Source organism: Salmo salar, chromosome 10 (assembly GCF_965601325.2).
Source record: "Salmo salar chromosome 10, fSalSal1, whole genome shotgun sequence".
In the NCBI taxonomy this organism is placed as follows: domain Eukaryota; kingdom Metazoa; phylum Chordata; class Actinopteri; order Salmoniformes; family Salmonidae; genus Salmo; species Salmo salar.
The window spans coordinates 42,334,481-42,349,462 of NC_138300.1; the positions used below are offsets into that span (position 1 = coordinate 42,334,481).

General features: G+C 42.6%; 2 protein-coding genes across 2 annotated transcripts in view; one reads left to right on the forward strand and one right to left on the reverse strand.

The window, feature by feature from the left end:
• Window positions 1–5,980: 5,980 nt before the first annotated feature.
• On the forward strand, window positions 5,981–8,002 carry igfbp1a (insulin-like growth factor binding protein 1a). Its single transcript, NM_001279140.1, is given in 4 exon segments — window positions 5,981–6,359; window positions 6,650–6,822; window positions 7,324–7,452; window positions 7,877–8,002. Coding segments are annotated over 4 exon segments (807 nt in total).
• A 6,716-nt stretch (window positions 8,003–14,718) lies between these two features.
• Window positions 14,719–14,982, reverse strand: part of igfbp3 (insulin-like growth factor binding protein 3) — a 38,539-nt gene continuing 38,275 nt past the window's right edge. The window contains 1 exon segment of the mRNA NM_001279147.1: window positions 14,719–14,844. Within this exon segment, the coding sequence (NP_001266076.1) occupies window positions 14,719–14,844 (126 nt within the window).

The window sequence follows — 14,982 nt, forward strand, 5'->3', positions numbered from 1 at the left end:
ACTCTGTGTGCAATAATAGAGTTTAACATTATTTTTGAATGATTACCTCATCTCTGTACCCCACACATACAATTACCTGTAAGGCCCCTCAGTCGAGCAGTGAATTTCAAACAGATTCAACCACAAAGACAAGATAGGTTTTCCAATGCCTTGCAAAGAAGGGCACCTATTGGTAGATGGGTAAAAAAAAGCAGACATTGAAAATCCTTTTGCTCATGATCAACTAATTAATTACACTTTGGATGTTGTATCAATACACCCAGTCACTACAAAGATACAGGCGTACTTCCTAACTCAGTTGCCGGACAGGAAGTAAAACGCTCAGGGATTTCACCATGAGGCCAATGGGGACTTTAAAACAGTTACAGAGTTTAATGGCTGTGATAGGAGAAAACTGAGGATGGATCAACAACATTGTAGTTACTCCACAATAGTAACCTAATTGGCAAAGTGAAAAGACGGAAGCCTGTAAAGAATAGAAATATTCCCAAACATGCATCCTGTTTGCAACAAGGCACTAAAGTAAAACTGCAAACAATTGGGGCCAATCTAATACAAAACATTACTGAGTACCACTTTCCATATTTTCAAGCTCAAGCAAAGTGGTGGCAGCATCATGTTATGCGTATGCTTGCAATCGTTAAGGACTGGGGAGTTTTTCAAGATTAAAACAATTTGGGAATGGAGCTAAGCATAGGCAAAATCAATGTTTTCATTATGCCATTATGGGATATTGTGTTTAGATGGATGAGAATGACATTTTCCATCAATTTTGAATTCAGGCTGTAACACAACAAAATGTTGAATAAGTCAAGTAGTACGAATACTTTCTGATGGCACTGTAGGGAATAAGGTACCATTTGGGCCACAGATATGGTCTCTGGTGACAGATGATGACATATTGGCCAGGACGGTGCCAAGACGGAACTAATGGACGTATAGCTTATATGTGAATATTCCAATAGCTCCTAATTTCAATCTCTTGAAAAACTCAAATCAACTACAAATTGTAGAAAGTCATATACACATATAGAAAGCATTTAATTAGAAAATTAAAAGTTGTCCAACATGAAAACATTGTCTCATTTACATTGTGCAATTTATTGACGGTCCCTAACTAGCCCCGGAGATAGGCTATCTTAAGTCAAACCAACTTTGCCACTGTCACACACCAGCCGGCTGAAGCTAATTGGTGAAATAATTTTGCGTAACTCTTCCCAACTGTAAACACACACAAGGGTGTCACATCAACCCGAAACCAACTGACGTCTGAATTCAGTCATGGCCACAAGCATTTCTTAATTAACCAAATCTAAAACTAGGCCCAATCAGGAAGTGCAGTCACCCAGTAAACCAAGTTTGATGCAATTCTAAACATTTTGTCATAGGGCGGAGAGAAGATTTTGCAGTTTCATAACTCATTTCATGCAATTCTACTCATTTTGCAATGTGGCGGAGAGAAAATATTTCAGTTTTACAGTTCATTTCCTGCAATTCTACACATTTTGCCAAAGGGTTCAGAGAAATATTTGCCGTTTTTAAGCCAATTTCATTCAGTTCTACACATTTTGCCCCGAGTGGAGCAAGGTCTAACGCACTGCATCTCAGTGCTAGAGGCGTCACTACAGACACCCTGGTTCGAATCCAGGCTGTATCACAACCATCCGTGATTGGGAGTCCCATAGGGCAGCGCACTATTGGTCCAGCGTAGTCCGGGTTTGACCGGTGTAGGCCGTCATTGTAAATAAGAATTTGATCTTAACTGACTTGCCTAGTTAAATTAAGGTAAAACTAATACAAATGTTAATATGATATCTGAGTGAGAGTGACTTCCAAAATCAAAGGGGGCCTCCAGGTCCGTAATCCGACCATTACTGCAACAAATTTAGATACAGTAGCTGGCTAGACTAACTTACAAATCTAAAACATGTTAGCTGACATGGGCCAATTGATTGATTGCCAGCGACTGACATAACAAGAGAAAAACTGCTGATGCACAAACAAATTTGCAACTTGTGTATTTTACTATTCTGACTCTCAACAGTAAGTAGAGATCCCGAATGAGTTCCTAAAAATTGTTATTGTTATTTAAAATGTTTTCATTTTTGGAAATTGATCCGTGGGGCTTCAAAGGGGGGCTGCCAGTTGCCCATCCCTGCTCTAGAACATTGGGTCACCTCTTGGCAACCTGGGCAACCTTGCCAACCTGGTCTGTATCCCCAACGGCCCCCTATTCCCTATATAGTGCACTACTTTTGAGCAGAGCACATAGGCAGTAGTGTGCCATTTGGGACGATAGGCTCCAATGACCATTCCTTTGGCCATTCCACATCAATGTCAGCACTTAAGCACACCTAATCTGAGGTTCGGAACCCAGAACCAAATCTCACGTGCTGTCACGAGAGACTATAGCAGCACATGCAACACTGATTTAAACTGATCATAAAGCCCTAAACTACAATAATTTAATAAGGTGGGATAGACGTTAGAGCATGACTGGTGCAATAGAACATGTGTGTTTAATGGTTCAGGGAACCCTAGGTCACTATGGCTGTGTTTACACGGGCAGCCCAAAACTTATATTTTTTTCACTAATTGGTCTTTTGACCAATCAGATCAGCTCTGAAAAAGAGCTGATGTGAAAAGATCTAATGTGATTAGTCAAAAGTAAAAATATCAGAATTGGGCTGTCTGTATAAACACAGCCTTTGGTCCACATTCTCCAGTGCATTACAGGGCAGTTTACCTATTGACTGCCAGCCAGCCCATACCATAAGGGGGCAATCTGGGATTCAAACAACAACAAAGCGTTCACACCACCACTGTTTTTTTTGTACTAAGCTAATGACCAGAGATCAATGAACAGAGGTGTAAAGTAACTAATTACAGCAACTCTTTACTGTAATTAAGTAGCTTTTAAAAGTATTTTTCAAAGTTAATAATTTTACATCTAAAATTTCATTAAAGTAATAGTACTTCTACTTGAGTAGGATATATCAGTACTCTTTCTACTCTTGGTCAGTGAACGAAAGTGAGTGAGTGAGTGAGTGAGTGAGTGAGTGAGTGAGTGAGTGAGTGAGTGAGTGAGTGAGTGAGTGAGTGAGTGAGTGAGTGAGTGAGTGAGTGAGTGAGTGAGTGAGTGAGTGAGTGAGTGAGTGAGTGAGTGAGTGAGTGAGTGAGTGAGTGAGTGAGTGAGTGAGTGAGTGAGTGAGTGAGTGAGTGAGAGAAAGAGGGAGTCAGGTCAATGTTTTTATTTTAAATATAACTAAATTACAATCAACTCTTTTACTCTGAGTATATTTTAAAGGAGCTACTTTTTACTTTTACTTGAGTAGTTTTTTTACATCAGTAATTTTACTTCTTCTTGAGTAAAATGTCATTACATTAGCACTGCTTCTACATGAGTAGGATATTTCAGTTCTCTTTCCACCCCTGTCAATGGCTATATATAATTCATTTTAAAGTAAAATAATGTATGTATCAATCCCAGATTGGCCTTTTAATTAATGGAGTAAAAGGAAATATAATGGGCAGATAGAATGCCAATGATTAGACACAAAGAGGCTCTTTGATTTTGAATTGTAACATGAACTAGTCAACTCACTGCATAGTTTGACATATGAAATAAAATTATTGGCTGGAATTCAATCAGATCCTAAATGAATTCTCATTATAAAAAATTTTTAACAACATAAAAAGGAATGCAAAATCTATTTCTTTTTCTCCCTCTGCATTTGCATCAATGGTCTTCAAGATGTGCCGTAGCTATAGATCAATGGTTCCCAAACTGTGGGTCTGCACGTGGGGCGGAACTCAGTCCGGCTTTAAACTTACTCTTGAATGTTGTAATAATACAATGCACAATGTGTAATTTCGGAATTGGGTAGTATCATGAACAGTTCTTGTGCCCATATAAATAGACGTGGCGTGTGTGTGTGCGGGGGACACGGGACGTTCCCCAATGCTGGAAAGGGGGCCCTGAGTGAAAAAAATGTGGAACCCCTGCTGTAGAGCATCCTTTCCTTCAATAAGACTTGAGTTGCCTCCCACTGGGCATACACTGGTTGAATCAATGCTGTTCCCACGTCATTTCAATGAAATTACGTTGAACTAATGTGGAATAAACGTTGAAAAGACGTCTGTGCCCAGTGGGCTATTACTAGTATTGCATCATTCCAGAAGATCGTTGACTAGATCACCTCAGACTTCAACTGGTTTCAGATGTTAAACGTCTCATTATATACAGTATTTATTCAGCTTGGGGCTATAGAAGGAGTACAAACAGTAACTCAGTCGGTTACATGAGAAGTGGGTCTAATCTTAACCACTTGGTAGGAAGATGATGCACTCTTACAAGTCATTGCATGTAGCATGATGACATATTGCTTAGTGGTGACACAAGGAGAGCCCTGGTCAAAAGTAGAGCTAGTGCACTGTAAGGCTAATAGGAACTCATTTGGGATACAGACCCTTGTTTAAAAGTAGTGCGCTATAAAGGGAATAGGGTGCCATTTGGGACCCCCCTTCGTCCACCATTACAGTCATGGTTGGTATCCTCAGTTCACCCCTCTATGCATTGCTCACCATCTCTGGCCCCTGGCGGTCACCCCTGAGAACATTCCCTAGCGTGACCAATTCCTAGCTGTAATATTGGCCTCTCCACTTTCAGCCTCCTAAATGAATAACACAGTCATCCACCATTGCCAGGTCTGTTGCCCTGTGACATAGGGTGTGAGTGTAACATGGTAATCTATTTCAGCACTGTCCCCAGTACCCCTGTGGTGTGCCAAGAGCACTCTCTCTCTCTCTCTCTCTCTCTCTCTCTCTCTCTCTCTCTCTCTCTCTCTCTCTCTCTCTCTCTCCTCTCTCTCTCTCTCTCTCTCTCTCTCTCACACACACACACACACGTGCGCGCGGGACCCGGGACGTGTCTCTGGCCATGTCAGTGCAGCCTCGTTCCGCACGGTCTATTATTAACACCGGAAAGGAAACGGGTAACTACAATTGTACTCCTCCGGTCAGCTCCGGCGCTGTGGAGACCAAAATGGGGCTTCCGTCAGTACCCGGGAGTGGAGGTCGCATTCCACTGTCGGTGACCCGCTGCCGTGCATCCCACTGGTTGAATCAACGAAATGACGTTGAATAACGTGGAATAGAGGTTGAATTGAAGTCTGTGCCTATTGGGGTGACTCAGAAAGCACTGTACACCGTGACCCCCATTTGCGCCGGATTATCTGCGCGGTGCATGGATGCCTTCTCAAATTCAATTAGTGCTGGACATTTACAGTAGCCTACTAGGTGCAGCCCCGGCAGGCTAACCAGCTAACCGGCGTAATCAGCAGTCATTATTCGTTTTTGCTGGAAGTTGTGTAAGAAGTTTGAAAGGATATTTAAATTTAAAAAAATCATGAATAGCAGGCATTGTACCACACTGTGGCGGTGAAATAGGTCTTCACTTGTTTGCTGAACTAAACTGCTTCCGTTCAGCATCAGCCTACTAAATCAGATCAATTCATGATGGGCTATATAGACTGACAGGGATGACAGAATGTTATTCTGGCAATAGTGTGAGAATACAGAATTCCTTTTCCTCACTTGCAACACCAAACGGTTATGTCGTCACACTGTCACTGGTTGATGTTCTGTCTACAGAGAGCGCGACGTGCGAGCACAGCCTGTTCCAAAATAAATACGATATTGTGTTTTGCGTGTTGTATTCAAATGAGGTCTCTGACTGGACATATGAGGGCCAATCAGAAGCCGTCGGATCATTACACCTTCTTTTTAGAAGTCATTCATAATGCAGATGCGTCAAACATTTTACAATGACCAGGGTATAAATAAGGCTGCGCGCAAGTAGTAGTCATTTTTCCAAAATCAAAGGAAAGAAACTAAGGAACAGGAACGAATAGTGTTTTTTCTAACTCTCCTTACCTTTGATAAACTACTATTCTTCCTTATTCCAGACTCTCCTTATACCATGAGTGGATTATTTCACAGAAATGTATTGGTGGCAGCAGCGGTATGCTGCTCTGTTCTGGTCCGGTCTGTCCTGGGGTCCCCGGTGTTAGCGCAAGAGCCGATCCGATGCGCTCCGTGCTCTCCGGAGAAGCTGAGCGAGTGTCCAGCGGTGGCGCCCGGCTGTGCGGAGGTTCTGCGTGAGCCTGGTTGTGGATGCTGCCTCGCTTGCGCCCTGAAGACGGGGGATCTGTGCGGAATCTACACGGCGCCATGCGGGTCCGGACTGAGGTGCACCCCGAGACCCGGCGACCTCCGGCCGCTGCACTCCCTCACTCGAGGCCAGGCTGTATGCACGGAGATCCCCGAGCCCGAGAGGAGCCCTGTGCCCCAAAACCCCGGTATGTAACCCCTAATTGCAGAATGTTTTGGCTATAGCTAGATTATAAATAGCATATATGCAATATATATTGGGATATATACATAATATAATGTCTATAGTTGACATAAGCTAATAATAACATATATTTTAAAAAGCCTATTAGCCTAATAATATGGATAACTATATCCCAATAGTAATTAGACTGCACATTATTCATCATTTGCAAATGTACTAGTGCATAAGTGCAATCAAGATTGTGATTTCTACTGGCTTTTCCCCTTCTTGAAACTCATTCCCTCTTTTCTCCAGACCAAGGAGCGGCGGACTATGCCGAGACAGAGAACGCTGCCATGGTATCAGACCCCGGCTCCAGCCTCTATCTCCACGGCCACAGCAAGCCCTTCGATCCCCGGGCCGCCGCGGACGCGCTGGAGAGCATGAAAGCCAAAGTTAACGCAATCCGAAAGAAATTGGTGGAGCAGGTGAGCGCTCACGGAAAATGTACTAACCGTTTTGCAATTATAATTTAACGTTCTTAAAACTTTTGGAGAGTCAAAGGATGGTTGGGTTGTGGGTAGTTAGCATCATACCGCAAGGGGGCGCTCGAGTGACTTTGAAGTGTGTGTGCACGTGCGTGTGGGTGCGGGTGTGTGTGTGCATTAGCCTACCTTATGACCTATCATGAAACAATTTTACAAAATACCAGTGTTTTGTCACAACAGGCCTTGACTGTGTGGGTTGATTGGATAGAACAGCTACCTTTGATGACTAGTGAGAAGGCAGTACTCTACTCTATCTAGCAGCACTACTTTGATAGCATGCCCTTAGATAATTCTATACAGGTAGGGTCAGGTCTCCCATGTAGCCCCTTCAGAGACGGATTTAGAAGCAAGTGAAGATGAATAAAACACTTAAAATATGCCTACACAGTACAAAGAAATACACTTAAAACTCCTTATCTCTCTCTTTCCCTCTCCTCCCAGGGTCCCTGTCATGTGGAGTTACAGAGAGCTCTGGAGAAGATTGCTAAGTCACAACAGAAGCTAGGAGACAAACTGATCAGGTTTTATCTGCCAAACTGTGACAAACACGGACTCTACAAAGCCAAACAGGTAGACACACTGTGTGTGTGTGTGTGTGTGTGTGTGTGTGTGTGTGTGTGTGTGTGTGTGTGTGTGTGTGTGTGTGTGTGTGTGTGTGTGTGTGTGTGCCAACCACAGCTCCAGAAAGAGTAATGTGTGTGCAGAGATGTGTACAGCACTGCTTACACCTTGGAGCACATTCAGCTAGTTTCACTCTAGTGTCATCCCCTTGGCGCGGCATGACTATACACGCGTGTGTGCCTTTCCGTGTGTGTGCCTGTACACACGTTTGTCTTGGAATGGGTGTATGTTTGCCCCATGAGGTGCGGCTGCACACAGATGAAGGTCATAGCATATCTGAACAGGTGTGTTAGGTGGAGGTGTGTTACGGCGTGTAAAAAAAACCCAGGCATTCTAATTTGTCTTTATCTCTCTCTCACCATCTCTCTCACAGTGTGAGTCATCTCTTGATGGACAGAAAGGCAGGTGTTGGTGTGTGTCCTTCTGGAACGGAAAGAAGATTCTGGGATCCACTGATCTGGAGGGAGATGCTGAGTGCGCTTATGAGATCAACCACTGATGCAGAACACGCACGTATGCACGTGCACACACACACACACACACACACACACACACACACACACACACACACACACACACACACACACACACACACACACACACACACACACACACACACACACACACACACACACACACTCTAAACCACTTATTTTCTTTCGATACCTGTTATTTATTAATTGTAAATGGTGGTGTTTGATATTCAGGTACACACTGTCATTGTTAATATTTTCATGCATTTACTTTAACTCTACAGCTTTATTTATTTCACACTATGTATCTCTTCATTTTGTTATTTTTATGTTAAGAATATTTATATAATTTTGACTTATTGTTATTAGCATTGTTATCATTATTATTATTATATGTGTATTTTTATCAGTGTATGATGTGCACATATGTATCTATGCCCTAAGTTACTCCATATTGCCGAGTTGATCTCGCTCTGGTCTTTAGGAGTTTGTCTGCTGGTTTACTTTTTAAAACGAACCAAACAAGAACAAAAGCACTGTGTGACCAAAATGTCTTTTAGAAGGATTTCTAATTGTTATTATGTTACTTTTCATTGTTTTTCATGTTCATTGCCATGGTTTATTTGTTGTGTTTTTTTTCTGATACGATTCATAAATGCTGACACTCAACTACATCAGTGAATGCAGAAAACAACTAATTTGGGCATACTTACCTTCTAAGAAACTCAATATCCTATGGTCCTGTGGGGTTTGCAGAATTGCATGATGGGTAATGCTCCTGTATTGCCCCTGTTCTGACGGGTATCTACCTTGACCTACCTCCTGGTGCTTGTTTGTCTCTGCTGACTGTCTGTCTTTATTATTTTGATACATCCTCCTGTCAAAGAGGACTTTCACTTTACAAAGAGGACTTTCATTTTACTTTACTGACTGGCATCACCGTTCTTTTTCTGACCATGAACGCATTATGACCACAAAGAACAAATTGTTGTCGTTTGACTGTGTGGTTTGACCGTGTTTGATTTGTGATGTGCGTGCTCTGTCTACATGCTGCTGTTGGAGAGAGAAAGAGAGATAGAGAAAGAGAGAGAGAAAGAAAGAGAGAGAAAGAAAGAGCAAGAAGGAAAAGAGAGAAAGTGTGAGAGAGAGCTAGAAGGAAAGAGAGAGAGAGAGAGAGAGAGAGAGAGAGAGAGAGAGAGAGATGTCATTTTTATTCCAAAGTGACTGACTGCTCACTCATGTGTATGGACACTTTTGTAATTGAGTTGTATTGTAAAAAATTAAAATTAAAAATTAAAAGTGATATATTTAATAAAAACATTTAACCTCAAATATATTATCTTGTTCATCTTGGAAATAGCCTTTGGGCTTTACTGCATTTGTTTTATTAATAATTTCTTATGTACAGTTGAAGTCGGAAGTCTACATACACTAAGGTTGGAGTCGTTAAAACTCATTTTTCAACCACTCCACAAATGTCTTGTTTTGGCAAGTCGGTTAGGACATCTACTTTGTCCATGACACAAGTAATTATTCCAACAATTGTTTACAGACAGATTATTTCACTTATAATTCACTGTATCACAATTCCAGTGGGTCAGAAGTTTACATACACTAAGTTGACTGTGCCTTTCAACAGCTTGGAAAATTCCAGAAAATGATGTCATGGCTTTAGAAGCTTTAGAAGTCTGGTTCATCCTTTGGAGCAGTTTCCAAATGCCTGAAGGTACCACGTTCATCTGTACAAACAATAATACGCAAGTATAAACACCATGGGACCACGCAGCCGTCATACCGCTCAGGAAGGAGACGCGTTCTGTCTCCTAGAGATGAACGTACTTTGGTGTGAAAAGTGCAAATCAATCCCAGGACAACAGCAAAGGACCTTGTGAAGATGCTGAAGTAAACAGGTACAAAGTATCTATATCTACAGTAAAACGTGTCCTATATCGACATAACCTGAAAGGCCGCTCAGCAAGGAAGAAGCCACTGCTCCAAAACCGCCATAAAATAGCCAGACTACGGTTTGCAACTGCACATGGGGACAAAGATCGTACTTTTTGGAGAATTGTCCTCGTGTTTGATGAAACAAAAATAAAACTGTTCGGCCATAATGACCATCGTTATGTTTGGAGGAAAAAGGTGTTTGCAAGCCAAAGAACACCATCCCAACCGTGAAGCATAGGGGTGGCAGCATCATGTTGTGGGGGTGCTTTGCTGCAGGAGGGACTGGTGCACTTCAAAATAGATGGCATCATGAGGGAGGAAAATTATGTGGATATATTGAAGCAACATCTCAAGACATCAGTCAGGAAGTTAAAGCTTGGTCGCAAATGGGTCTTCCAAATGGATAATGACCCCAAGCATACTTCCAAAGTTGTGGCAAAATGGCTTAAGGACAACAAAGTCAAGGAATTGGAGTGGCCATCACAAAGCCCTGACCTCAATTCCATAGAAAATTTGTGGGCAGAACTGAAAAAGCGTGTGCGAGCAAGGAGGCCTAAAAACCTGACTCAGTTACACCAGCTCTGTCAGGAGGAATGGGCCAAAATTCACCCAACTTATTGTGGGAAGCTTGTGGAAGGCTACCTGAAATGTTTGACCCAAGATTAACAATTTAAAGGCAATGCTACCAAGTACTAATTGACTGTATGTAAACTTCTGACCCACTGGGAATGGGATGAAGGAAATAAAAGCTGAAATATTGTTCTGACATTTCACATTCTTAAAATAAAGTGGTGATCCTAAGTGACCTAAGACAGGGAATTTTTACTAGGATTAAAAGTCAGGAATTGTGAAAAACTGAGTTTAAATGTATTTGGCTAAGGTCTATGTAAACTTCCTACTTCAACTGTATGTAATCCGGCTGGAGCAGCCTACTCTTTTTAATGATCAAATAATTCCTGACGATAAGATAAATCTTGATGCCCTGGGCAGTGTGTGTGACTGCGTAGTCATGTGGTGAATGCCTCAGCCATATAGGAGTATGTGCATAAACAGCCCTAGCATAAAGCTACAAACTTCGACTGCGTCTGAAATTGCACCCTATTCCCTATATAGAGCAGTACTTTTTATCAAAGCCCTATGGGGATTAGGGTGCCATTTCAGACACAGCCATTATCTGTAACACAGAGGAATGCGTTGCTAATAAAACTGTTTCCTCAATATATTGTGGCACTCCAACCAAACAACCAACCCAACCATATAAACACACATACACCTTGCTCAAACTTCATGGTGTTCTGTCTTGTTGCGCTGTAGCAGTGCCTGAGGCTCTAGGTTGTGTGTCTACAGTGTGCTGTGTTCTCTCTCTCTCGCTATCTCTCTCACCTCTCGCTTTCTTTCTTTCTCTCTCTCTCGCCTTCTCTCTCTCTCTTTATGTGTGTGTGTGTGTTTCCCTCAACCACCCCAACGTGCCCACTGCCAGCCTGCCTGGCACCACAGCTTTATTATTTTTGCCATATTCCAAGGCTGAAGAAGAGAGAGAAATAGAGAGAGCGAGAGAAAGAGAGAGGGAAATAGAGAGAGAGGGAGGGATTTGGTAGGGAGGGAGAGAGGGAGCTGGGATAGAAAGGATTTGTGATGAGAAAAACAGTACCTCTGAACCTTTTCATCAACGATCAAAATAGATTCCTCTGGTCATCTTTTTGGTTGCCAACTGCCTCCCTGTCTGCTAGAACATTTGATGTAAACAGTTTATTGAATGTAGGCCTACTTACTATAACTCTGAAGTAGGACAGTATTGAGTACTGAATGTACTTCTCAGCTCTCTGAGGTAACACAGACTAACTCGAAAAACACCCTCGAGCCGTTCAACAGTAAATGAAAATAGTGTTTATTTTTTATTTTAAAAAGACATTAAATACAAATTATATTTTAACAAAATAATGTTCCTTTCTCAAAGAAAATAATAGCTGTGTGATTTTCTAGTTTAGTAACATGAAAAGCTTTTTTTCTTTAAAGAATCAAACTCTTTAAACAATAAAACTTGAAACAAAATGAAAAAATAAAGTACAATTACCCGTGAACAAAAGAGAGATTCTTACATGACCACCAGAAAAGTGAGAAAATGTTACAGAGACAGAGGTGCCCCTGGATTTGCACAGTGGACCGAGACTGAGACGGGATGGCATCGCGTGCACATTGCTGTGCACGTTTGTGTGAACGTTGGTGTGAACATTGGTGTGTACAGAGAGAAGTGCTGGAGCAGTGACTGATGGACTGACTGAGAGTTTCACTTGACTACAGACCCATTGGATTACACAACAGGATTGGGCTCCATTCCATTCAGTTAAATCAGAAAAGTCAGTTGAAATTCAAATTCAACATTTCCTCATGAAGAATTTCAGATTATTGTATTGACTGAATAGAAATAAAACTGACCCCAACTGTGTTACAAACCGATTAGACTACAGACCAGTGACCTGAGTGCCTGACCGACTGACAGTTACCGTGGCCAACAAACCAGAGATGTATAAAGTTTACAAAAATAATTATAGAAGAAAATGTTAATAAAAAAATGTAACATTCATTAGTGATTACATTCCCCAAAATACGCTGAATCAACTTCGAGTTTGTTGTACAATCAGTGAGTCACTGAATTGTTGGTAATAAAAAAACGTACTTTGGATCAGTTTATAGTTCTTTCTTAGATAAATAACTTCTTTATTTATTTAATTTGAAGTACCGTACATGTGTCAGCCACATAGCCAGGAAAACATTTTGAATATAGAAAAAGACTAACAAAGAACTGGGAAGGGGCGGGGCAATAGCTTAAACATAATTTAATTATCCTCCCCCGAAATCAAGTCTTCAAATAGAATGGTTTGTAGCCTCAGCAGGTTGGTTGGTTTTAAGATGTCGTTGTTGTTGTTTGTTTTAAAGTGTGTGTGCATCCAATTCCATGCTACCGAGCTACTGGGCTAGCATTCCTTGTCCTGCACACTCCACTGTTCAAGTCTGCATCTGAAATGGCATCCTATTCCCTATATAGTGCATCACTTTTGACCAGGGCCCATAGGGCATTATATATGAAATATGGTGCCATTTCAGACACAGGATATGTGAAAGCGTCATACAGGAAGCAGGGAGCACTTCTAGGAAGACCACGCCCCCTCCCTCAGACCCCCTGTCTGCTTCTTGAATGCATATTTGGTGCTGCATCCACCTGGTGGAGTTATGTTGGCATAAGATCATACAAGCATCTCCAAGAACAATATCAACAAAAATAAAACACACTTTGCATAGAATGGAAATTCTGAGGAGGGGCATTTGTTCTCTAGGCTGAGTAAAGTCACAGTCAGAAGTGCTTGTGTAACATTGTTTTGTTTTTTTGTTGTTGATGTTTTGTTCTACAGTGCTATAAACCTTGTTAAATGTTGCCACCAATGAAAAGGTATGACTACTACGCTACAATGGGTACAAATTGTCTTTAACTGCGAGGAGCGCTGTAGGGAAGTTGGTTGGGTGCAGCTAAAGTGCTTTAAGTGGTTGTGCTTGGCCTCGAAGCTGGCACCTATGGCAGAGAAAGCAGCCCGGTCTCACTGTGCAGGCCCAGTCTAAAGGACCCCACACCAGGCCATATGCACCATAGACAGGAAGAGTACTGCAGATAGAGGGACCATGTTGACATGACAACACCACTGGCCCAATTTCCTGAATGAAGAAGTGGTAGTTTGGCTAACTATGCTAACCCAACCCGCCAGCTAGCTAACCAGACCAAGGCTGCAGGGTGGTAACATTAAACCTGTTTATTTATTTTTTTGAATCCCCATTAACTTTTGCAAAAGCAGCAGCTACTCTTCCTGGGGTCCTATGAGGACTGCAGAGGGCTAACCAAGGAATATGAGAAAGGGAGGGGTAGGGGTCAGGGATGGGGGAAGAGGGGGAGAGGGGCAGTGTGGGTTTAAGGCACCGTTATTCGGCACCGTCTCCATTCCATTCCTTCCCCCTAAACCTGTAAATGTGACGCAGCACATCGGCGGGACAAGCTGGTTGCTATGGAGACAGTGGGGAAGGCCAGTAGTGTCCAACATGGCAGGGAAGAGGTCAGAGGCCGGCCTACCCATAAGCCTTCATAATGATGGACCCTGAGAAAGGGGAGTCTCTGCACGACAGGATAGAAGGGGGCAGGGTTTGGATGTCAAGAGGTTTTCTTACACCTCTAAACTGAGCTTATTGAAAGACAGCATTTACACACACATACACACACACACACAAACACTCATACATGCTCACACTCATGCTCACACGCAGGCATACACACATGCACGCACACACACATGCATGCATACACACACAAACATACCCAAGCATGTTGCGTTGGGTCACAGTCACAGACAAGTCCTCTTTAAAGTGAGTGGAAAAGTCCCTCCTTCCTCTCTCTCTAAAATAATAGTGCAGATGTTTAGTTTCTCTCTCTCTTGTTTTCATACGAGGGGTAGCTAGAGGTTCCCATAGCACAGAGCAGATAGCTGCAGATGATGGACAGAAGGCTTGGCCTATTAGGCTGTGCTGTCCCAGTCTGCCCCTCCCTTCACCTCCCTCCCCCTCTCTTCCCCTCCCTCCTCCTCCCTCCCTCTCCCTCCCCCATCCGGCAGTCATGTGACCTGAGGTCAACGGTCCGGCACTCTTTCGATGGTTACGTGCAAGGCAGGAGTAAAAAAAAAGTATCTCTCTCTCCCATTCCTCTCTCCTTCTTGCCTCATTCTTTCTCTCCATCACCCCATCCTCTCTCTGCCTCTCATTTGCTCTCCAGGTTGTAACACTGGGCTTCTCCTCTCTCCTTTCCATCATAGCCAGGGAGAGGCTGACCGTACTTATCCACACACCAGCAGTAACCCCTCTTCCTCCCTTTGGAAGGACGGCACTGCAGAGAGAGAGAGAGGGGGAGAAAGAGAGAGAGAGATTGATTTAATGCAATATATTAACAACCTACAGTGTATCAAATAAAACTCTTGTCAACTTTGACAGAGAGAGGATGGATCTGCTGCTGTCAAAGCCCAAA